We start from the raw sequence: 23371 nt of genomic DNA, 5'->3' as shown, positions 1-23371 counted from the left end.
GGGTCACACTCCCGGTAATTCACTATCCTTCGCCAGCCAAGGCCTGCACGCTGGTATCAGATATGGCCAAGTAATGAAAGAGGGGAGTTCTCTTATGCAGCGATGAGGCACCCCCTCACCTCAGGGGTCAGCCAGTAAGTGCCCACCGGATTGCTGTGAGTGACCACCCTTGTCGTGCAGCCGTCCCTGTTGCCCTGCCGCCCTACCGTCCGCATGGAACTGACTATGGTAGCCCCTCCTCACACATCAGGCCGAATCTCTGGGGCTCTCCACCAGCCCGCTCTGCTCCAAACCGGTCTCTGCAGGCCAACGTGCACAGCTGTCCGAACCACCGCTGCCACCAAGTCGGGCCAGGCCCTCCCGCCCCTCCACTACTGTCACCTGAGCCACTCAGCTTCCCCTCAGGTCTCTGCCAGTCTTCTGTCCCCAGGCCAGTCAGGCCCAGCACTGACCTGTTACCGCCTGGGTACCGCTGTCTGCTCCCCCAGAAGCATCGACCGCCACCACTGGGTCCCGCTCCTGGGCCCGCCTGCCGCCACTCCTCTGTGTGCTCAGGGCTGCACAGCCGACTAGTCCTCCTTTCCGCTCATCACCCCCGAGCCGGGGGCTCGCCTCCAGGTCAGGTCCAGGTCCAGGTCAGGCAGGGCACCTGACAGCCGCAGCCCGCGTGGTGGCCCCCGTCCACTTCGGCTGCCACCCGCCTGAGTCCTGCCCAGCAAGCTTCACGGAACGGTCGCGGCTGGCGCCATTTTAACTCCATCCAGCACAGCAGAGAGGCCCCCGGAGCCGCGACACAGGGGAACCACCAGTCGCAGTCCGGGAGCCCCATGCAGTCTCCCCGTGACGTCTACAGGCGGGGGGGGTCCCACTCCCCTGTCCCACCGGCTATGGAGTCTTCAAGCGCTGGACTCGGCGGCGGTGGACGCCATTTCCTCCCGCCTGTCAAACCACCCGGTCCCCAGATTAATGGCCTCCAAACACTGCAAAAACGAACCAGGCAGGACCCCTACGCCGTCTCTCGTCTTGGCCTTATCCCCTAGATACTTGCAGCAAACAACAAGAACGAGCTGAATACCATATTTTTCAACTAGCATCCAGTGTACAGTCAGTAGTCTCTCAGGAACCTCACCCACCAACCTAGTTGGTGGCATGCTTCATCATTGGATTCCAACCTGAGGGGCAGAGTGCCTCCTAGGTTTGCTGCGGTGCCCGATTACAATGGAGCAGTATTTTTCTTCGTGACAAAGTGAATTTAGTGCCTCTAAGAATACCTTTCCTAATCAGCATAAAGGTAGTAGTGAGTTCCTGTGGTAGGATTAAAAACAATGGTGGATGTGAAAGAGAAAAAATATTCTCACACATTCAGAAATGGGCTACATGTTTTAGCCAATCAATGTATGTAAGGTGGCTTTCTTCAGGACCAGTGCTCTCAGAGCTGGAGACGACCCTAGACCAGTGAAGTGAACGCATACTCACTAAGGTGTGTGCAAGCGTGGTGAATTCGCAACTTACAATTTACACCCAAACTAGTATATGTGAAAGAGAAGCAAAAGAGACATAAATCATATTTTAAAACATAACCAATTATTAGAGCGCATGCAGAATTTGCTGAAGTGTGCTTTCCCAGTGCACCATAAACCTCCAGCAACTAGCTAGAGGTTGTTTTGGTTTTAAAAAATTTTTTTTTTATTGGTAACAAACAGCAGCCTTCCAGGCATTACAGAGTCATCAGTGGCAAGGCAATAAGCAACTAAGATCAACAGTTCCTCAGTTATACAAAGTAAAGGATATTCAACCCATCGTTCCATATGGTACAGAGCCATCTCTACAAGCAGGAACATCCTAACAATCTATGGTAACCAGTGTAAATCAGTATGTATCTTCTAACCTTCAGCGCTCTAAGGGCTGCCCCCCGGTGATATGATGTCTCCTGGCCCATCCCGTTGCTCCAGTATTATCCGCCTCTCCCTCCGCAGTTCCACCGTGGGAGAGATGCATATATCCCCCATTTACTGTCCCATTTTATGGGGCATCCACGCCCCTTGAACACCGTCTTCTCAGCCACCATTGCATGATCCATATCAGTCGCCCAGTCTCTCACCCTAGGTGTCGCTGCTGAACCCCACTTTTGAGCGATATTACGTTTGGCTACAGCCCATCCAATAGTTGCCCACGATTGTTCCACCTGGGTGAGGTCCGTTGCTTCCCATATGTTAAGGAGGCAAGCCTTGGGGGAGGGAAGAATGGATTTGCCACAGGCTCTGGACATCTGTCAAGTTAGATCAGTCCAATAGCTCTGTATGTGGGGACAGTCCCAGAGTATGTGTGTGAACGTGCCAGTCAGGTTGCAGTGTTGTAAGCAATGTGCGTCCGTCCCCCTACCCAGTCGAAACAATAGGGGGGCATCAAAGTAAACCCTGTGTAACACCTTTAGCTGGACTAATCGTTGTCTTTGTGGCATAGCCACCTCCCTGGGGGAGGCGAGCGCCTCCCTCCAATCATCCTCCTCTAGCCCACCCAGCTCACTCTTTCAGAATCAGATCAGTCCGGTTATTGACTAGTTCATTATACGTAAGGGATATCGCTTTGCGGTCCATGTGGTCTAATAACAGTCGATCCTCCAGGGGGGAGGATTCCGGAAGGAGACCATCTCGGGGAGGGCTGAGTCAATTGCGTGACTGATTTGTAGATATCTAAAAGTCTCCGAGGGAGCGAGGTGGTACTTCGCTTGCAGGTCTGCGAAGCTGGCTTTTTTACCCTTAACCCAAAGGCCCCCAACCCTGGAAATACCAATCAAGTCCCACTTGTCGAATCCCGGTCACGAACTAAGGCGCCCTAAGAGATCAGGCTTCCATAACGGAGTTGCCCTCGTGAGGTGGTTATGCCACCTCAACTTGCGCTGTACTTTGTGCCAGACCTCAACCGGTACGGGCCGCGGGGCCTGCCAGTTGTAGCTAGAGGTTTTAATTGCGACCATGCACTTGTTCAGAGCCGCATGCAACCGTTTCTATCACATTCACAGAACTGTGTGTGAAAGAAAGTCTCTGTACCTGTATTACTGTTGTGCAATCCGCTCAATTTCATCAGGCAAGATCATGATCAAAGAGGTCAGTGCACATGCAAGTCACATGACGTTCTTGTTGAGTACAAGAATAATTTATGCAATTAAATCACACATCCATACAACAAAGTCTCACTGTCAGGCCTTAGTCCGCGCTCCTGGTCAAAGGCAGAAGTCTTGCAGAGACTCTCCACCTCGCACAGCCCAACGGGCTGCTTGACGGTTGACAATATTTGTGTTTTCAAGTTTATGTTGGGCGTCTGCATCCCTTGGAAGTGACCTCTCCTGTGTTCTCCATACTTCTCAACAGTAGTCTATAATAGCAGCTGCAACTACAAATTGGATAGGCCAACAACACAGGCCATGGGAGTGACTAGAGGCCAACACCTTGATATCAGCTGCAGTAATAGGTGTACTAAAGGGTTACCCCCATGGCTTTATCCCTGCTCTTTTTTATTCTCTTTTCAACACCATCTCCTTGCTGAGATGTCCTTAGTCCCCTTCCGTGTGCCCCTTTATGAACCAAAGAGCACCCACTGCAGTGTACTGGAGAGCCTGGTTTTTTCTTCTTCCAGTGTGCCCCACCCTGCTTACAAGAATAAAACAAATCACAAATATGTCAGGGGTGATTCCTTTACCTCCTCTCCTGGTCTCTCCTGGGTCTCCCATAGGTGAAGCCAAGAGTCTTTCATGTACTGTACCATTCATAGGCACACATGTACCCAGCACATAAGTACAGCATTTATACACTGCACAGAATTACATCCCTCCATGTATTGTGCTATTTTTCGGCACAAATAAACCCAGCACATGCATGAAAGCTACACACACTGCATATCACTACATCCTTTATGCATTGCACTACTCACAGGCACACATAAACCCAGCACATGAACATGCATGCACTGCACTATCCCTGCATGGTACCATTGTCAGGCACACTTATATCCAGCACATGTAGCTCACACATGCACTGCGCAACACTCCATCTCTAAACGATTCAGGTCAAGGGCGAGTTAAGCACACAGCAGCCAAACTTTAAATGAGTGAGCCTGTAGGCCTCACTCAAGTGACAGGTAAAACAGACCTGTTCACTCCTACTGATCACTACACCTTATGCTGCTACCACCAGGCTTATGCTGCTCGACTCCTGGTAGTCATTAGCCTTCTACCCATATGAGGGTAGGGCTTTGAGCAACCCTCCCAGTTCAACCAGACCACAATCCATGAGACAGGCCTATATTATAGCTCACACACATTATACGTGTTTGCCTACGACCAAAAAAAATCAGCATTAGGGATCCAGACATGAGTACATTTAGGGCACTCAGGGTAGGGGTGCACGTCTATCACCATGCGAGGGACTTTTCCGTCCCGAAAGACGCACTGCAGTGAAAAAGGACAGCATTGTGTACAGCATGCCCGTGTAAGAGAAAGAGTTGAATGTGACACAAAGTTTAATGATTCATTAGAGTTTGAGATGTAAAACAGTCTCTCAAGTATATAACACTTTGCACTGGAAACACTCAGTAGGAGGTGAAATAATATAACCAATGCCCATGCCCAATACCATAATGGCAAGTGAGAAAAACGTATTTTAGATCAACTTGGAGTATAGTCTGTATATTGTTTACAACAATAACAGCACACGATGTGACAGATACTCTAAGCATGGCCCAAAAAAATGGAAGAATTAATTTAGCAAGTAGACTGGTGGCGGCTATTCAGCAGACACAAAAATATACAGTTGACACAGGTGTCTCAATGTAATAGTGTACAGTTAAACTGTTTTAGCATTTTAAGAATAAATACATACACACAGTATAAAAGAATTCAGAGACACACAATGTGTCTTATTTTCACTTCAATTTTGTTACTGTCTGGTAGGATTTACTGATAATCACAAACATCATATTCACTCACCTCAGCACAGTCAGAAAATATTCTAGTTTGGTGCTCTTTGCATTCGGCTGAATCTAGCTCCTTTAAATCATGACCAGATGAAAATACAGACCCTTTAGCTGTAGGCCATTCATTACAATTATCATATGGAGAGAAAAAACATAAAAGTGGAACATTATACACTATATTACGCAGTCTCTATTGTTTAAACATAAAAAATCTCTATAATGTTCAACAAAAGAAAGCAACTACAATGGATAGTAAGGTAGCAATTTGGCCAACACAGACTGAAAGTGACGTTCTTCAACAACAACATAACCATGAGGTCGAAGGCTGAGTGGTTTGCAAATGTCACCAGCACCTCAAGATGGCAATGTAGAAGGAGTAGTTTCTGTCCTGTAACTCCAGTTCTATAATAGGGGTATCTCTGTTATAGTCATAATCTAGTGAATAGTCCCGCCCATGTGCGTGGACCCCGGAGCAATCAAAAATAATCTCTTAAATTGTCAAACCATGCAGAACTGCATCGACACTTAAGAGAGAATTTAAAGACAGACAATGCAGCCTATATCCACAGGCTACACTGTCCAGTACTTCAACAAGAAATTCCACCAAAATCCACAAACCGCACAGCCTGTCCAGGGTTTTCCAAGAGAAAAACCTTGCCTTTAACAGCAAAACCCTCTGGAATGATAGAGAGGAAGAAGTGGACAGACAAGCCCCATAGGCTGCCATTATGTGGCTCAGAACAGGATACTGTGCCTTTAAGAGAACTTTCCAGAAGTCTCACAGTATCCCAGAATGCACTGCAGGTCCCTTTTACTTTCAGTTCTTTTTGAAGGCGTAACACGCAAGACCTGAAGCATTTCTTACATGAATATCTCTCTCTCCACCGGGGAGGAGGGCGGGCGCTTATGACTATAACAGAGATACCCCTACTACAGAACTGGAGTTACAGGACAGAAACTACTCCTTCTGTAGTAGGGGATTTCTGTGTATAGTCATAATCTAGTGAATAGAATGGCAAGCCCATCCCCACACCAAAGCGGCGGTGGAGAAAAGAGAAATAACACCACTACTGGGCGAACAGATTTCGCAGCGAAGCCTGCCCAACCTGAGCGTCTGCCCTGGCATCAGTGTCCAGGCAGTAATGCTTTGCAAAGGTATGGACCGACTTTCAAGTGGCCGCCTTGCAGATTTCTGCAATTGGAACAATACGGAGCAAAGCAGTCGTGGCAGCTTTGCCCCTGGTTGAATGAGCCTTAGGTTTACCCCCTAAGGTCTTATTAGCCCTTTGGTAACACAATTGTATACAGGACACAATCCACCTCGAGATGGACTGTTTAGAGGTAGCAAGACCCGTCCTGACTGATCCATAATTGATAAACAATTGGTCTGACCTACGAATATCCTTGGTTTTATCCAGATAAAATTTGAACTCCCTCCTAACATCCAGGGAATTCAGGGACCTTTCCGCTGGAGAGGAAGGATTTTGAAAAAACGTAGGTAAAGTTATAGGCTGGTTAACATGAAAATCAGATATAACCTTTGGAAGAAATTTAGGGTGAGTACGCATAACAACCTTAGCAGCATGAAATACAGTATAAGGTTCTTGGCAACACAACGCCTGAATTTCACTCACCCTGCGGGCCGATGTAATGGCCACGAGGAACGCCGCCTTCCAGGACAGGTGCTGCAACGAAGCCTTATGAATAGGGTCAAAGGGCTCCTTCATCAATCTGGACAGCACCACATTCAATTCCCATGAAGGCGAAGGAAGCCGGACAGGAGGGAACACTTTCTTCAAGCCTTCCAAAAAATCTTTGATCACAGGGATCTGGAAGAAGGAAGTCTGTGAAGGGCATTTCCTGTAGGCAGTCAGCGCAGCCAGATGAACCTTAATGTAATGGACATTAAGGCCAGACTGCGCCAGATGTAGAAGGTACGGAAAGATGACATCTTCCTTACATGCCGGTGGGTCATAGTTCTTGGACTTGCACCAGATGCAAAACCTCTTTCACTTGTAAGCATAAGAAGTCCTAGTGGAAGGTCGCTTAGCCTCCTTCAGTATGTCCATGCAATCTTCTGGTAGATTCAGATGGCCATATTGCACTATCTCAGGAGCCATGCCGCCAAACTCAAAGACGAGAGGTTGGGGTGCAACATCTGCCCCCCGAACTTCATGAGAAGGTCCAGCCTGCACGGCAGCCGTATGTGAGAAAGGAGAGACCGGTGAAGCAGGTCCGTGAACCACCACTATCTGGGCCATTCCGGGGCAATCAGGATCATCCGTGCCCTGGACTGGGACAGTTGGACTGAGCACCGCCGGAATCAGGGGAATGGGTGGAAAAGCGTACAGAAAGCTGTTCGATCAGTTGATCCATAACGCATTCCCCAGCATCCCCAGCTGGTAGTACCTGGAGGCGAAGTCTCGGCATTTGCTGTTTTCGGCGGTGGCGAACAGATCTACGTCTGGAGTCCCCCACCTTGCGAAGACTTCTCCTAGTACTTCGTCGTTTATGACCCATTCGTGGTTTTCCTGAATCAGTCTGCTCAGTGCGTCTGCCTGAACATTCTGCACACCTGGTAGATGGGTAGCCGTTATCGTCAGTCCTCTGGCTAGAAGCCAGTGCCAGATAGCCTGCGCCTCCTGAGACAGAGTGCGCGATCTCGACCCCCCCCTGCTTGTTGAGGTAATACATCTTGGTCGTATTGTCCGTCTGTACAAGCAGAGAGTTGGTTCGGAAGGACGGATGAAAGGCCTTTAGTGCCAAGTGAACAACTCTGAGTTCCAGGAAATTGATGTGGTACGTGGACTCCGTCGGGGACCACGTTCCCTGAATCTGTAAGTCTCCAGAGTGCGCCCCCCAGCCGTGGAGAGACGCATCCGTCACAATAGTCTGTGTGGGAATGTCCTTGTGGAAGGGAACCCCTCTGAGGAGATTCTCCGCTGAACAACACCACTTCAGAGACTTAAGAGCATGCAGAGACAGTCGTATCCTGTCGTCCCAAGATCCTTTCCTCTGATCCCACTGATCCTCCAAGCACTCCTGCAATGGTCTCATGTGCAGCCATGCGTGTGGCGTGAGGAAGATACAAGAGGCCATCGACCCCAGTAGGGAAGACACCGTCCTCACTGTTGTAGATGGAGCGGTCATAAGAGCCTGAGCCTTCCGAAGGAGTGATAATCGTCTCTCCTCCGAAGAAGACACGCTTGCTGACAGCGAATTGATGGAGGCTCTCAAGTACTGTGTGCACTGGACCATAGTCGGGACAGACTTGGACATGTTGATGTGCAACCCCAACTTGTTCAAGAGAACGCACGTCTTCTGATAGTGCTTTTGAGCTTCCGAGAAGGAGGAGGCCTTGATCAACCAATCGTACAGGTACGGGTAGACAAACACCTTGTTCTTCCTCAGGTGTGCCGCTACCACTGCCATGCTTTTCGAGAATGTCCTGGGCGCAGACTTCAGCCCGAATGGCAATACTGTGTATTGATAATGATTGGCGCCGACTTGGAATCGCAGGAACTTCCTGTGTTTGTGTGCAATGGGCACATGGAAGTACGCATCCTGTAGGTCTATAGCACATAGCCAGTCTCCCTGTTGCAGCTGAGGATAAATCTGATGCAACGACAGCATGCAAAACTTCTCGCTGCGAATCCACTGGTTTGCTTGTCGCAAATCCAGAATGGGCCTGAACTCGTTCTTGTCCTTCTTGCGAACCAGAAAGAATTGGGAGTACAGACCTCTTCCTCTTTGAGACAGAGGTACGTCTTCTATTGCCCTTTTCCTTAACAGGATATCGGCCTCCGCCTGGAGCTCTCGCAGTTGAAACTGCGAGCTGACCGGAGGAATCGCTGGAGGCGGGCTGGTGAAACGAAAACTGTATCCATTGCAAACAATATTCAGCACCTACTTGTCCTGAGTAATTTTTCTCCACTCAGCCAGGAAAAATTGAACGCTTCCCCCCACCGGAGTGGGTAACGGATGTATGGGAAGTAACCGCTCAGGGTCGAGACCCAGCCGGGCCTTTGTTTGCTGTAGCGGACTGCTGGCCGCCTCTACCCTTCTGGCGCTTCTTGAAGGGCCTCCGGAACTGCTGCTGCTGTTGTTGCTGCTGTCCCGAAGCCTGCCCTCATCCTCTGCCCTGTGCCCTGTGCCCCGAACCGTCTCTGGAACGGTCGGTAGGACTTCTTCTCTTTGGGCTTCTCCAACCCAACCGCCGTCAGGGTCTCGGCCTCCGATTTCATGCGGGCCATCTCATCGTCCACATGCTTGCCGAACAGAGTTTCCCCCGAGAAGGGCAGATTGGCCACTCGCTGCTGAGCCTCCGGCTTGAGTGATGTGAGCCTAAGCCAAGCATGGCGCCGTTGGTTGATCCCATAGCAGTACCCATGTGCCGCCAAAAGGGACACATCAGCAGCCGCGCTGATGACCTGGTTCGACATCAGCCTCCCCTCCTTCAGGATCTCCTGAAAATACTCCTTCTTCTCTCGGGGCAGGAGTTCCGTGAACTGCTGGAGGGACTCCCACAGGGCACGATCATACCGCCCTAGCAGAGCAGCATCGCTAGACGCCTTCATAGCCGTAGATGCCGTCCCACAGGCGCTCCTACCAGCTGAGTCGATCCATCGGCTCTCCTTGTCAGGAGGTACAGTAGACGACGGGGAGGTAGCATGTTGTTTCCTGGCAGCCATCACAATAACAGAGTCCGGAATCTGATCCATCCGCAGAAAAGCCGGGTCAGAATCCGGGGCCCTGTACTTTTTAAGAAGTCGGGAGAGAGCAGCCTTCGTCACTGCTGGTGTGAGGAACAGCTCCTCCGCTGGCTCTACCAATACCGGTACTAGAGGTAGTAAAGGGCAAGCCAAATGCTTCTTATGAAGTGTCTCAAAAATCACGGACGTCGTGGGAGTTGGAGCCGTCACCGCTATACCCAACTTTGCTGCACCCCGCAGGAGAACATCCTGGAATGTGCTGATGTCGGGGATTCCGACAAAGTCGGTGAATAGGTCCTGGTCCTGTAAGAGTCCGTGCGGGACCGAGATCCGCGCCTCCTGTGGCGCCGTCTTGACCGCGTGGAAGACCTGTTACGACTTTGCGATCTCCCCCTCTGTCCGGAGCGCGATTGCGACCTCCGGGGCGGGCGACTTTGGCTTGGCTGGGGCCCTCGGCCTAGGGGTCCCCTTAGGAGAAGTCGGATATCGTGACAGTGAAGCCGTCCTCGGAGGAACCGGAGGAGGCTTGTCTGCCGGCAGCTGAGGTTGAGGTAGAGGTTGAGGTTGAGGCTGAGGTTGAGGTCGTGGAGGAAATAGTGGAAGTGGAGGCGGGGTTGGAGCCAGCGGAGGAAGCCCTCTCGGCAATGGAGGAGGCGTAACAGACTTCTGCCTAGAAGGGGTATACACTATGGAGTAGACCGAGCCCGGTGACCCGCTCTCCTTTCTAGGCTGGGACGTTGGAGAGTCTCCCATAGGCACTTGGCACCTGCTAGACTGACTCCTGGTGCCAGAACTCCTTCTGCGCCTTCTTGGCGTCGAAGAACGGCGACCCGACGGCGAGCGTCGGCCCCTCGACGGCAAGCGTCTCCTCCTCGACGGCGAACGCCTCTCCCTAGACGGAGAATGCCTTCGCCTCGACGTTGACCTTCTTCGCACCGACGGCGACCTCCTACGCCTCGACGGCGACCTCCTGCGCCTCGACTGCGATCTCCTCCTCGACGTCAAAGATCCCCTCGACGACGACCGTCTCCTCTTCAACGACGGCGAACGGTGGTGTCGCCTTGACGGCGAGCGCCGACGCCGGGCCACCTCTCGACGTTGATTACTTGCCGACGACGCCGACGAGGACGCCGACGAAATCGTCACCGGAGACCTCGATGGCGGTCTGTTCAGTTCCCTCGACTCCGAACGTCGACGTCGCTTCGACCCAGAGCCCTGGGGAGACGGGGAACAGACTGCAGTCATCCCTCTCGACGCCGTAGTCTGTGCAATCGACGCAGACAGCGAATGGGGACGTTTGCTGGTCTTCCTGCCCCTGGGGAGCCCCCCAGAGGCCTCAGCATGGGCAGAGGAAGCCCTTCCAGACCCACCTTGTGCCTTCAGTCTTCTGTCTTCGAGGCCCTGAAGCCTAATCTTCATCCTATCTCTCAGGGTCCTGCTAGAGAAACCCTGACAAATGTCACACTCCTCTGGGACATGGGATGAAGGAAGGCAGATGATACACACCTCGTGTGGGTCCGACTTGGCCTTCTTCCTGGAGCACTCTGGGCATTTGTCGAATAATGCAGGCATAATGACAATCAAGAAGTGCACCAAAATACATCCAAGGAAGAAAAGCACCAAGTACATCAAGAAAAGCACTCAAAAAACTTGAAAACAATGAAAAATCACCAAATAAACCCTTGAAAAGGGAGAGCTCAATGCTCCAGGGTCCTGATTGCAGAAGCCGGAAAAAAGAACTGAAAGTAAAAGGGACCTGCAGTGCATTCTGGGATACTGTGAGACTTCTGGAAAGTTCTCTTAAATGCACAGTATCCGGTTCTGAGCCACATAATGGCAGCCTATAGGGCTTGTCTGTCCACTTCTTCCTCTCTATCATTCCAGAGGGTTTTGCTGTTAAAGGCAAGGTTTTTCTCTTGGAAAACCCTGGACAGGCTGTGCTGTTTGTGGATTTTGGTGGAATTTCTAGTTGAAGTACTGGACAGTGTAGCCTGTGGATATAGGCTGCATTATCTGTCTTTAAATTCTCTCTTAAGTGTCGATGCAGTTCTGCATGGTTTGACAACTTAAGAGATTATTTTTGATTACTTCGGGGTCCACGCACAAGGGCGGGACTATTCACTAGATTATGACTATACAGTCCCCTACTACAGAACCATTGTATAGGTTACTTACTTTAGAGAGAGAGAGTGTGTGTGAGAGAGTGTGTGTGAGAGTGTGTGAATATATATATATATATATATATATATATATATATATATATATATAATTATATATATATATATATATTCACTGAAAAAAACATAGGTTTGACACCAGTTATAGTTAGCTGGAAATTTTACGATGGTGTCATCAGTGATGTCATGAGTGATGTCACTGACCATGTCATGAGTGATGTAATATGTGACGTCATCAGCAGTGCATTGCAGGCGCGCAAGTTATAGTGAGTCCAACTAACTATAACGTCGGAATTTCAATGGTTTTATGTCAGTAAAATTTCCAGCTAACTATAACTGGTGTCAAACCTATGGTTTTTTCAGTGAATTTAATAGGTTTTTTAAATGCTAATTCCTAACTATAACTGGTGTAAAACCTATGTTTTTTCAGTGAATTTCATAGGTTTTTTAAATGCTTATTCCTAACTATATAAGGCCTGAAACCAATGTTTTTTTCAGTGAATTTCAAAGGTTTTTTTAATGCTAATTCCTAACTATATAAGACCTGAAAGCCCACCAGGAATCTCCAGTATGCGCCAGGGGACTGCATTGCAGAGAGGTGTAATGAAGCCATGCCCCTTTTTACACCTCTCTGCAACGCAGCCCCCGTGCATGTTTGAAGAGGGGGAACTAATTCCCCTTGCATACTAGGGGTCCCTGGGGGCCAACTAGCCCACCTGGAACCTCCAGTATGTGCCAGGGGGCTGAATTGCACAGAGGTGTAATGAGGCTATGCCCCTTGTTACACCTCTCTGCAACGCAGCCCCCTGCCGCGTTTGCAGAGGGGGAACTAATTCCCCTTGCATACTGGGGGTCCCTGGGGGCCAACTAGCCCACCAGGAGCCTCCAGTATGCGCCAGGGGGCTGCATTGCAGAGAGGTGTAATGAGGCCACACCCTTTTTTACACTTCTCTGCAACGCAGCCCCCGTGCATGTTTGAAGAGGGGGAACTAATTCCCCTTGCATACTAGGGGTCCCTGGGGGCCAACTAGCCCACCTGGAACCTCCAGTATGTGCCAGGGGGCTGAATTGCACAGAGGTGTAATGAGGCTATGCCCCTTTTTACACCTCTCTGCAACGCAGGCCACTGGCGCATTTGCAGAGGGGGGACTAATTCCCCTTGCATACTGGGGGTCCCATATCTGCCCAAACACCGATATTCCGAACGATTGAAAATGACTTTTCTTGAGAAACATTTGGATTTGGATTATCATGTCCTATACTTTGGAATTTTTGAAAGACTGACTTTGAGGATGCTATAAATTACTCAAGTCTGCCCGAATTGTGTGGGTAAAATTGATACCTAGTCACTTTGAATAAGAATGTACTTACGTCTCGTCTAACATTTGGAAGAAATATCTAGTTATATGACAACAGGATACCGACATAACTTGAAGGAAATAAGAAGGCCCTGAAGAAGTTCTGTTGTACAGAACGAAACGTTTCGGCTGGCTGTGGTACATAAACTTAAGGAAAATAAAAGCATTTGAATATACACCAAGATTCAGCGCTTCAATAAGGACTCTAAGTGATATGATTTGATTGGACTTATTGTGCAAGTGGTGCTGTGCCAAACTTTGGAATATTCTCCACTACTCTCTACTACTTACTCTCTCCTACTCCACTACTCTCAAATACTCACTCCCTACTACTCATTCTCTACTACTCTACTACTCTCTACTACTCTCTCTCTACTACTCACTCCCTACTACTCACTATCTACTACTCTCTACTACTCACTCTCTACTACTCTCTCTCTACTACTCACTCTGTCGTGTATTCCTATAGGTTCTGAATCGATCCCCCTATTCCTGACCCTATTCTGGTTAAACTAACTATCAAGTTAACTAACAGTCAGCCCATGAGGCAAGACAAGCCCCCATGATGCAGATACCGTTATCTGACGCAGTCACACTACGGCACAGGAACGTGTTATCTGATTAGGTCATAACGCTTGAGATCTAATTAGACAAGCGACATTCCTCCAGCCCCTGATAAGGCATACGACGTTCTCATAACAAATCAAACCTATGACAACCTGGAAAATCCGTGCGGCCATTGTTTTGATTTCACAGAGAACTTTAGTAAAGAATGTGCTAACGAGCAAGTCGTATGACATCTTTATTGACGTATCTATGTCCATCCTTACGTCAATCTCGGCACCTTTAAGGTATAAATATTGCCGATCTTGCCCTATGCAGACACACGCGTGGTGACAAGACGTAGCAGCCACACTTGCCGAAGCCGAGAGCAGAAGCAGACCCCGCTGGCAGCAGCCCCGCCTTCCTGACGCGCTGAGAGACGTGCTGCTATCTCAAGCCGAGAGACCCAGCACCGGCGCTTCCGGGTAGCCCTCGCAGGCAGCCTGGAATATCGAGACCAGAGAAAGAGATACCATTCCTCATTCATCCTAAATTCCAGGTACAGAACTGAATAACCCCTCACAGAGAATTCTTTAGTTATTCACTTGGCAAAAACAAACTTAACTAAAACTGTAACTTTCTATTCCCGCCCACGCATTAGACTTAGGTCAGGTACACGGGGTAGGCGTATTTAGAAACACCAGTTGAGTAAGTTTAGTCAAATGTATATGTGTATGTAAATATATTTTAATCATTTCAAACATCATATGGCTCAGAAACCATATCAATGTTTTTACAGTATTATTTTATACTATTGCTTTTAATATATGCACTTTACTTAACTATAAGTATTGCAATAATATCGATCCATTTCTCATGTATGAGAAAAGAGACTGATCAATAAATAACACCTTTTTATTGAACACGCCCGTCTCTTCCTTTTCTCTACATTCTGATGAGACTAAGAATGCACGTACTGACTGAGTAAAATAATTGCCTTGTGCTCACACGACTCTCGAGATTGACTCTTGATTAGGGGAGAGCAAAGTTGTCATGTTCTATGGTTGTCAGAAACTAAATCCCTTCTTGTCTAATCAGGGAAGTTAATTCCTCCTTGAACATTCGAGAAAGTTTCTAGCGAACTCTGAGCTACGCTGGCAAACCCAAAAATTAAGTCTAGTATCGACAGTAGTAGACCTAGTTAACGTCTGGTCTAGGCCTTTACTGCTGTAGGTATTATTCCAATGCGCAGAGCCTATTGGGAAAATAGGAGCTACACTACATGGCGCCCAACGTGTTTGGAAAGGGCGATAAAACTAACGTAAGACATTTAGAGTAACTCAGTCGTGCTTTCTCACTCAGACCCCTTTTCCCATTGTACTCCAAAGACGTCTGGAGTGGGTGAAAGGTTATATCCTCCAAAACCTCGCAGGAGGGAACTCCTATGTATGGTTCTTGGTATAGTCAACGTTGAAGGATACACTGTTCCAAAATATTGTGCATCTAATCTCTGTTTCCATAAAGAAACCTGATCTGCAAACAGCTATAATACCATCCGGTCAGTAAAATGACTGAAAGTGATGATGAAAGAGAAACAGTTAGATTAGCAACTGAACTCGCAGATGCTGATGCTACCATGCAAGCAGCAGACCCGAATATAACACTCATTCCGGTCATTAAAAGGAGATCTATAACCCTAAAACTTATAGAAAATGGACTGACACCTAGAGGTGGCACAGTCATATTCGTAATCGAGGCACACGAATATCGGCAGACAGAGGTATATTATTCATGGATACATTTTCCAGCAGCTAATGCTGTAACAAAGTACTTCCACTATTACAAAGTAGAGGAACCTCCTAATGAGTACACTCCTTTCGAGGAGGTGGAAGTACCACTCAAATTCCAAGAGCATTTGCTCTTATTTGATGGCGCCCTAATACATAACAATCACATTACAAGGCTCTGTCCTTTAGGAAGACCAGGAGCAACGTGGCCGGTCTTATCCGGATACACACCACATCCAGACATCGAAAGAATGCCTGCAGCAGAGCTGTTAATACAGCTAAAACAACTACTAAAAATTCATAGACAATTAGTTCAGTATGTAATGCGGACTTCAACAATTCAGCCAGCGATTAAACTTCCACAGCTGACCCCTCACCAGGGGAACACAAATAAAATTACACCACAGAACATCCAATCCTGCCTAGGTAAAGTTCCAGCTAAACGGGAACAAATACCATTCTGGTTGGCACAGAAAATTACCCAAATAGAGGCGGTGTTTCCTGACACCACCCCATTAGAAAAACACAGGATTCTGACTATATGTCTCCAAATGGGAATCGCACCACACATTGAGGACTGTGACACTTGGGGTACAGTCTTTGCTTCCATCTACACAAAAACGCACGGTGTTCCATCCATTTCGGTAATACCAGATGTGCTAAAACAAATTCAAGATGAATACGGTCCAGAACCTGCTTTAACTCTTGGTATGAAATTACTAAAAGACTTCAAGCAGGTCTCGGCTATATTATTAGCCAACATAAAAGGTGAAGCAGCAAACGTGGCGATCCGCCAGAGGTTAAAAGAGACAGATATAGCAGACCAACCAGCTGAAATTGCCAGAATCATAGAAAAATCCTATGAAGAACTAGGCAGAGATAGTCTAGGTGGAATACCAGTAAAACCGCAACTGACTACAAGTCCAGAAAAAATATTTTTTAATAATAATTCACCAAAAAAGAACTGGGATGGAAACAAACAATCCAATCCTAAAGAAAAGAAATTCCAGTCCCGAGGGAGGTCTCCCAGGCGAAGAGAGAAATCTCCAAACCAAAGACAGAGGTCACCGCAGAGTGACCCCTCTGGGAATAGATATAACCTTAGAAATAGGGATAATATTAAAAAACCTGATAGATATCAAGACATTGATACACGTCCCTCTCAATCTTTTCAGACTTCCTCGCAGAAATCGGAAAGAAGAGGACGATCAGAAGAGCACGCCAAGTCCAAAGACAAGGAACCTGCTCAGCTAAAAAAGAAATTACAATTTCCAAAAAAGAAGGTAGCCAGTATCAAGGTAGTTAACAATGCCGAGAATACTGAGGACACAACTGAAAAACGGAGAGTGGGCGCAGACAATGCTAGACAGCGCAGCAGAGGTGAGCATAGCTCGCAAAGTCCTTATGAATCATCTGGAGACAGTGGACACGAATAAATATCTTCAAGTGGAAACTGCAGACACCAGAGTTAGCAAACCCCACAAGATATACGAGATAACATTACGTATAGAGGGAGATAAGACTAGGAAAATAAGGGGACTATTTTGGGATAATCTCTCCAAGGGCTATGATATCCTTCTAGCTGAAAAAGACTGGCCACCAGAATTTGTCAGGGAGTGCCCTCATGGCGAAGAAGTAATTATGCCTGCCTTCTCGAATCAAATCCCGATTCATAAAAAATACACACTTGCTAGAAAGTGGGCAGTGGCCTTAGCACCTGCTTTATATAAAAATCATGTAGGATGGGATGAGGATTCTCCTCCTCACAAAATCCAGTTAAAATCACAACCTACTGCACAAAGGCAGTACCCAATTAAGCAAGAAGCTAAAAAACAGGTAAATGAAATACTAGATCAGCTAGAATACCAGGGGGTGATTGAAACTTGCACCTCACAAATGAACAATCCTTTGTTTCCGGTCTCCAAACCAGACAATTCATATCGTCTAGTTTTGGATTACCGACACCTTAACACATGTTGCAAAACCTTTGCAGTGCAAAACTCACACAGTGCTGCACTAATGAATAACATAGTGCGCAAAAAATACAAAACAACCTTGGACATCTCCAATGGATTCTTTTGTCAAAACATAGCACCAGAGAGCAGATATTTAACTGCATTCTCAGTAAATGGCACTCAAAAACAATTCTGTCGGTTAGCCCAGGGGTACAAGAACAGCCCGGGGGTATTCTCAGCGAGAGTAACAGAATTACTACAACTATATGATGATGAAGCATTATCCTATGTCGATGACATTTACTTAACAGATGATGACTTGGAGACTCACTTGAAAAGGGTGAACACCATAATACTTGGGTTCGCTGCAGAGGGTTACAAATTCAACTTCAAAAAATCCAGAATTGCCCATCTGACGGTCCTATTCTTAGGATATGAGTTATCAAGTGAAGGCAAAAGCCTGGCAGACAATTTCCTAGAGAAATGTGCCGTAATCCAAGCGCCTAGAACACTAAAAAACTTACAGTCGATTCTAGGTTTCCTAAATTTCGGAAGAACATACATTGCAAATTACGCAGAAAGGGTCAAACCCCTTTATGATCTAATTAAACCAGACTTTAAAAGATCCAGTTGGACTCAAACACACACAGAAATTTTGAGATCCTTACAAACAGACATGCTAATTAAAACAAAATTAGAAACACGTGATAACACACGCAATCTTGTGATTCGAGTCATCCCAGGGAGATGCGGATTCACATACCTGACCTCTAATGAGGGAGAAAAGGTACCAATTGCATTCAAATCACACTTGTACACAGAAGCTGAACAGAAATTCAGTAATACAGAAAAAATCATTCGTGCAGTTCAAACCGCAATAGCTAGAGAAAAAGAGATAGCTGACGGCAGACATATCACAGTCAGAACAGCAGAATCAGCCTTTGAGGCACTAACAACACCGTGTAATTTACCAACAACAACATTGAATCCGGAATGGATACAATGGGTGAATTCAATCACAATGGACAAAGTATACTACTTCTTTGATCCAGAACTAGAAGAATTAAAAAATCTAAAATATGAAAAGACGTATCCTCTGCCAATCGACATTCTGCCTCTACGACATTACGCCTGTGTAATCTATACAGACGGACATGCTCAACCCTCCGTTTGGGGAGAACAAGCATACAACCCCACATGTGAGATTACAAAAGAAGTGTGGCGCGGAGGTAAACTAAGACCTCTATTAACAAAATCACACTCAGTAGAAACTAATTCAGAACAACAAACTGAAATAATAGCTTTGAAAATGGCGCTAGATAATGCGGATCGCGAATTCCCGACACTTATAGTGTCAGATTCATATTACTGCGTCAAATCATACAACAAGGATTTGCAGACATGGATTCAAAACGGTTACAAAGATGACACAGATGCACCGATAAAGCAGAAACTGCTCTGGGAACAAATAGCTCTTTTACAAAAAGAACTACCAAAGACTCACGTGACACACTCACTGAGTCACCAGCGTGATGGCGTTCACGTTGTAGGGAATTCATTGGCTGAAACAGCCGCAGCGGCAGCCACTAAATCGGCTCCCGTAGTTCGGAAAAAGCGTACATTAAAATACATTGACGGTGAAACATTGCTGGCGGTGAAAACGTCATCAAACGGCGACTGCTCAGCACTACCGATCAACTATCCACTCAATTATACATACATAATCGATGCAAACTCCGTCCCTTTTGCTCGAATCCCTGGAGTGGGGGATAGAGTGATTCCAAACATGGACAGGAGAAACTTGTTAATCGCAGACGCACACATGGGCGAGGGTCTCAGACACCTTAAATTAAAAGATTCTCTGGAAGAATTACAATCACGGTACTGGTGGCCAGGCATGAGCCTGCACTACACCATGTTTGTAAAAAACTGCCCAAACTGCAACAGAGATCGCAGTGGGGAGAGAAGCAGTTTACCTCGTCGTATCAAGGCAGATAATATTACCAGCAAAAAGAATGGCTTGCGATTAACATATACAGGCTAGTTTCCACTTATAATGTAGATCACCAGCACTCGGCTGACGTCCGGACTATTATACAAGATTTGCGAGTCTAAATGGCATATACGCTAAGAGCATGTTACGTTTGACCATTGTTTTCACTCAGGCATACCAGCCTGGGGGAAACATGGCCAAATGAGCACAGTCCAGCGGGAATCTTCTCACTTCCTTCCTGAGGGTACGGGATGGTGTAAAGAAAAAACCAAGGCAGAAAGCAATCTATAATGGAAAGGATATTAGGTTCGGGAGCTGGGTGAGTCAAACGTAGTCTAAATAACTTGCCAAGAAATTCTCTGAAGGGATTCAGTCCGTACGAATTATTATTTGGAACTAGGATGATGATCTCTGACCTTGATAGTCAGACTTCAGTGGTGAAAGAAAAAACCTTTGATGTCAAAGACCGTTTGGCTATTTTGCAGGACTTAAACAAAACAAGAAAAGACCTGAGCAACATACAGTTGAAACAACAGCCAACAACCACTGAAGAATCACCACCTGTCCCAGCAAGACCTGTCTGGATTCCAAAAGTCGGGGATCTAGTCAGGGAGAAGATCGCGGTAAAGAAGGAATTTGGGCCTTCCTACAGAAAAGCAGTTCCTGTCTTGTCTGTCAACGGGACAAGATCAGTTGTACTACCGCCACTTGCTGGAAAAAAGGAGAACCGAGTTGTATCCATCGACCTGGTAAAACCACAACATGTGGCCGATAACAAACGGTAGGCCAAGTGGACTCCCAATAAGTAGCAGAACACCAAGGTTTGCTACCAGCACAGAGGTCCTATCAAAAAGGCTCATCACATTCGAAACGCCTGCAGAAGAACAAGAAGGACTATGCAACAATGCAATAGAACTCAGACCTCTGAAAACCCAAATAAAGACATTTAGCAGAGACACACCAATCTATACTGAAGTACCAAGTGAAAATGCAAAAAACAAAAATCCTGAACCAATTGGAACAATTGACAGAACTGCATCCGGTTACTTCATCAACTTCGATGATTCCTCTGACGGCTTCAGTGAATCAAAGACACAGCCATCATCAAAATCCTTTAAAGACAAAGCGAAGGAACTTTTGAAACAACTGAAAGAAACATATCTGATTTCTCCATGGATTGAATTTTGGGTGGGTTTTGGTGCATTTATCCTCATACTTTGGCTCATCATGGTATTTACTTTGGGACGCCTCATTGAGGGAAAATATGCTAAAATGGACACAGCAAGTCAGAACATCAACTTGATCCTCAAACCACACACATCTTCACACGTCGAGAAAAGAGAACTTTCTTCAGAACTTTCTTCAGCCAACTTCACAGCCAATCCGATACCTGGTGGGGTAGCCTGGGACAACACTGACTATGAAATTTATGGTCCGGTCGAGATCCTGAAATATCCACACCAAATCAAGATCTCCTTGAGTGATTTTGCAAAACCAAACTCATTTGCTGATGATTGGGACTTCGAAAGCATTAACAACATGATGTCTGACTTAGTAATGTCTGCTAAATTTACAAAACATGATTATTTGCAAGGTTCTACAAATTATGATAGTATGTATTGCTACAACCATTATGGTAACCATTTTTTACATAAATCTGCACAACCTAGAAATGTTTTAAATTATAATCAATGGGAACATTGTGCTACACCTCCAAAAGGGAGCTCTAGAACCGTGTATGACAAATATTCATATTTTTCAGGTTTTAACACAAGTAATGCTGAAACATTTTATTTTAAATTGTCAAACAAGACAGGGATGAAAACCATGATAACCAACACAAAATTGATTTATTCAGACTCATTCTTTGAACAAATGAATACTTTTGGATTTGATTATTGGGTCAAAAATGTTGATTTGAAAAGTGTTTGGGGTACAAAAGAATGGCAAGTACAGGGTATAGAAGCTTTGTTTAGAGCCTGCATGATCCCAGAACAAATGATATTTTTAAATGACACTGTTCAACAAACCACCTGTCTTGGCTTAGCCAAAATCAAAGATTTAAATAAACCGTCTATTCCAAAGCCAACAATGTTTAGCAATAGCTCTGATACAGATGAAGAGATAGACGTAAACCAGATATTAAACCAAAACAGAACACATCCTGATTGGAAACAATGGTTGATCTGGCCCACAGATACAAATAACTGTCAAGACAGATTCCTGAATAAAACACAAGGTTTCAAAATGACCAGGCCAGACCCTAGATAACCTCAAAGACATCACCCAGGGATAATAACAACCTACAGTGTGGGCAAATTATGCCTTCAGTGGCTACAAACTTCCACACTGCCTGAAATTAAGCAACACCTAACTTTACTTACTGATGGTGCTGACTTGCGTGATTTCATTCTGGGACCACGCAAACAGCGTCAAAAGCGTTTCATAGCAGCCTCTGTATATGCAGCATACAATGAGGCCTGGAAGGTTACTCAAATTGAAACAGCAGAAAGAATACGGGAAATTGACCGTATTAATTTGGAAAAATCACTTTCTGTAGTGGACAATGGGTTAATGACTCTGTCCTCCAGAATTTTTTCATTGGACAGCATTGTGTCTTCAGCAATCGATATATTATCGCAAGACTTACTGTTATTACAACATGGTCAGTCACAATTGCGTTCTATTGTACAGCTTGGCTGGACGTTACAAAATCTGCGTTCAGGCTATGTGCCTTGGCGTTTAATCAACACAACGTCACTATTCCAAATCTTTAACCTTACTGATAGACAAATCGGTATGGCGCAAAAGGGTGCTGATTATACAATCTTGAGCATTGAAAAACTAGAAAGATTACCAATGACAATGTCAGAACGACCTGTCAGTGAATGGATAATACACGGAATCATAAATATTCCAATCTCAACCTTCAGGTTTCAATACTGCCAAAAATATATACAGGCTGGCATGTACGAGAAATTGGGAAAGGGGTACCTTAAAACAACTTGGAACCTGCCCTATTCACATGCATGTGTCAGTAATAAAGGACAGAAAGTGTTTCTTAGTGGCAACAATTGTGCTATGTCACTAAGCGGCACGCTTCTGTGTAACGGTATTAGTTTGCACGGAGCCTGTGAAGGGAATTCATACAACCTTTCATGTCACCAGCAAGGCGCACCTGCAACTGAAATAGAACCATTCTTTCAAAGACTCTATAATGGGAGTTACATTCTTATTGTAGACCGCAGATGTTGTAGTCTTAGGCCCGGGACTCCTTATCTAGTCACTACGACGGCGAAGGTCAAGTGCTGTGGACGTTCTTTGTTCCCCAGCTCCTTTCCAGACAGGGAGGCAAGGGCATGGCCCAATTTGAAAATTACTTCTATTCGAATAGATACTTTAAGCAGAATGAAAACAGTGCTTCTACAGACGCCTACAAGGCTCACGTCATCAAAAGAAACGTATGATCTACAAGTCGCAAGGACGACTGCAGAGATACATACATTATTATCAACTAATTCCCCCGTACATTTCGCGGAAATCCTGAGCGAAATCTTAAATATTTCTGATACCAATGGGATCTCAGGGGTATTTAAGACAGTATTTTCGATGGCATTAACACCATTCAAAGCCATACTGGGTATTTTTCCACATTTCGTCCATTCGATTTTTGGCGGACTTCCCCTGATCCTGGGACTAATTGCAGGAATCCTATTCTTAGTCCTTATTTTTCGTTATGGCAACCCATGTCACAGAACAAACTCTCGCGACAATGGAAGAAACGATCCTAGCCATTGGATACCGGGACCGGATATCAAAAATCCTGGGACTCTCCCGGCTTAGAGACCTGAACATGACTTGGTTTCTATCATTTC

The 23371-nt window shown here is 46.2% G+C and overlaps 1 protein-coding gene across 1 annotated transcript in view; it reads right to left on the bottom strand.

Moving 5' to 3' along the window:
- The window catches only part of ECHDC3 (enoyl-CoA hydratase domain containing 3), a 285070-nt gene that overhangs the window by 115151 nt on the left and 146548 nt on the right, over nucleotides 1-23371 (bottom strand). Inside the window, exon 3 of the mRNA XM_078654831.1 lies at nucleotides 4985-5082. Within this exon, the coding sequence (XP_078510957.1) occupies nucleotides 4985-5082 (98 nt within the window). The remainder of the gene's footprint in view (nucleotides 1-4984; nucleotides 5083-23371) is intronic.

Source organism: Lissotriton helveticus, chromosome 1_1, assembly GCF_964261635.1.
Source record: "Lissotriton helveticus chromosome 1_1, aLisHel1.1, whole genome shotgun sequence".
In the NCBI taxonomy this organism is placed as follows: Eukaryota; Metazoa; Chordata; class Amphibia; order Caudata; family Salamandridae; genus Lissotriton; species Lissotriton helveticus.
This window is presented reverse-complemented; position numbering and strand designations above follow the sequence as displayed.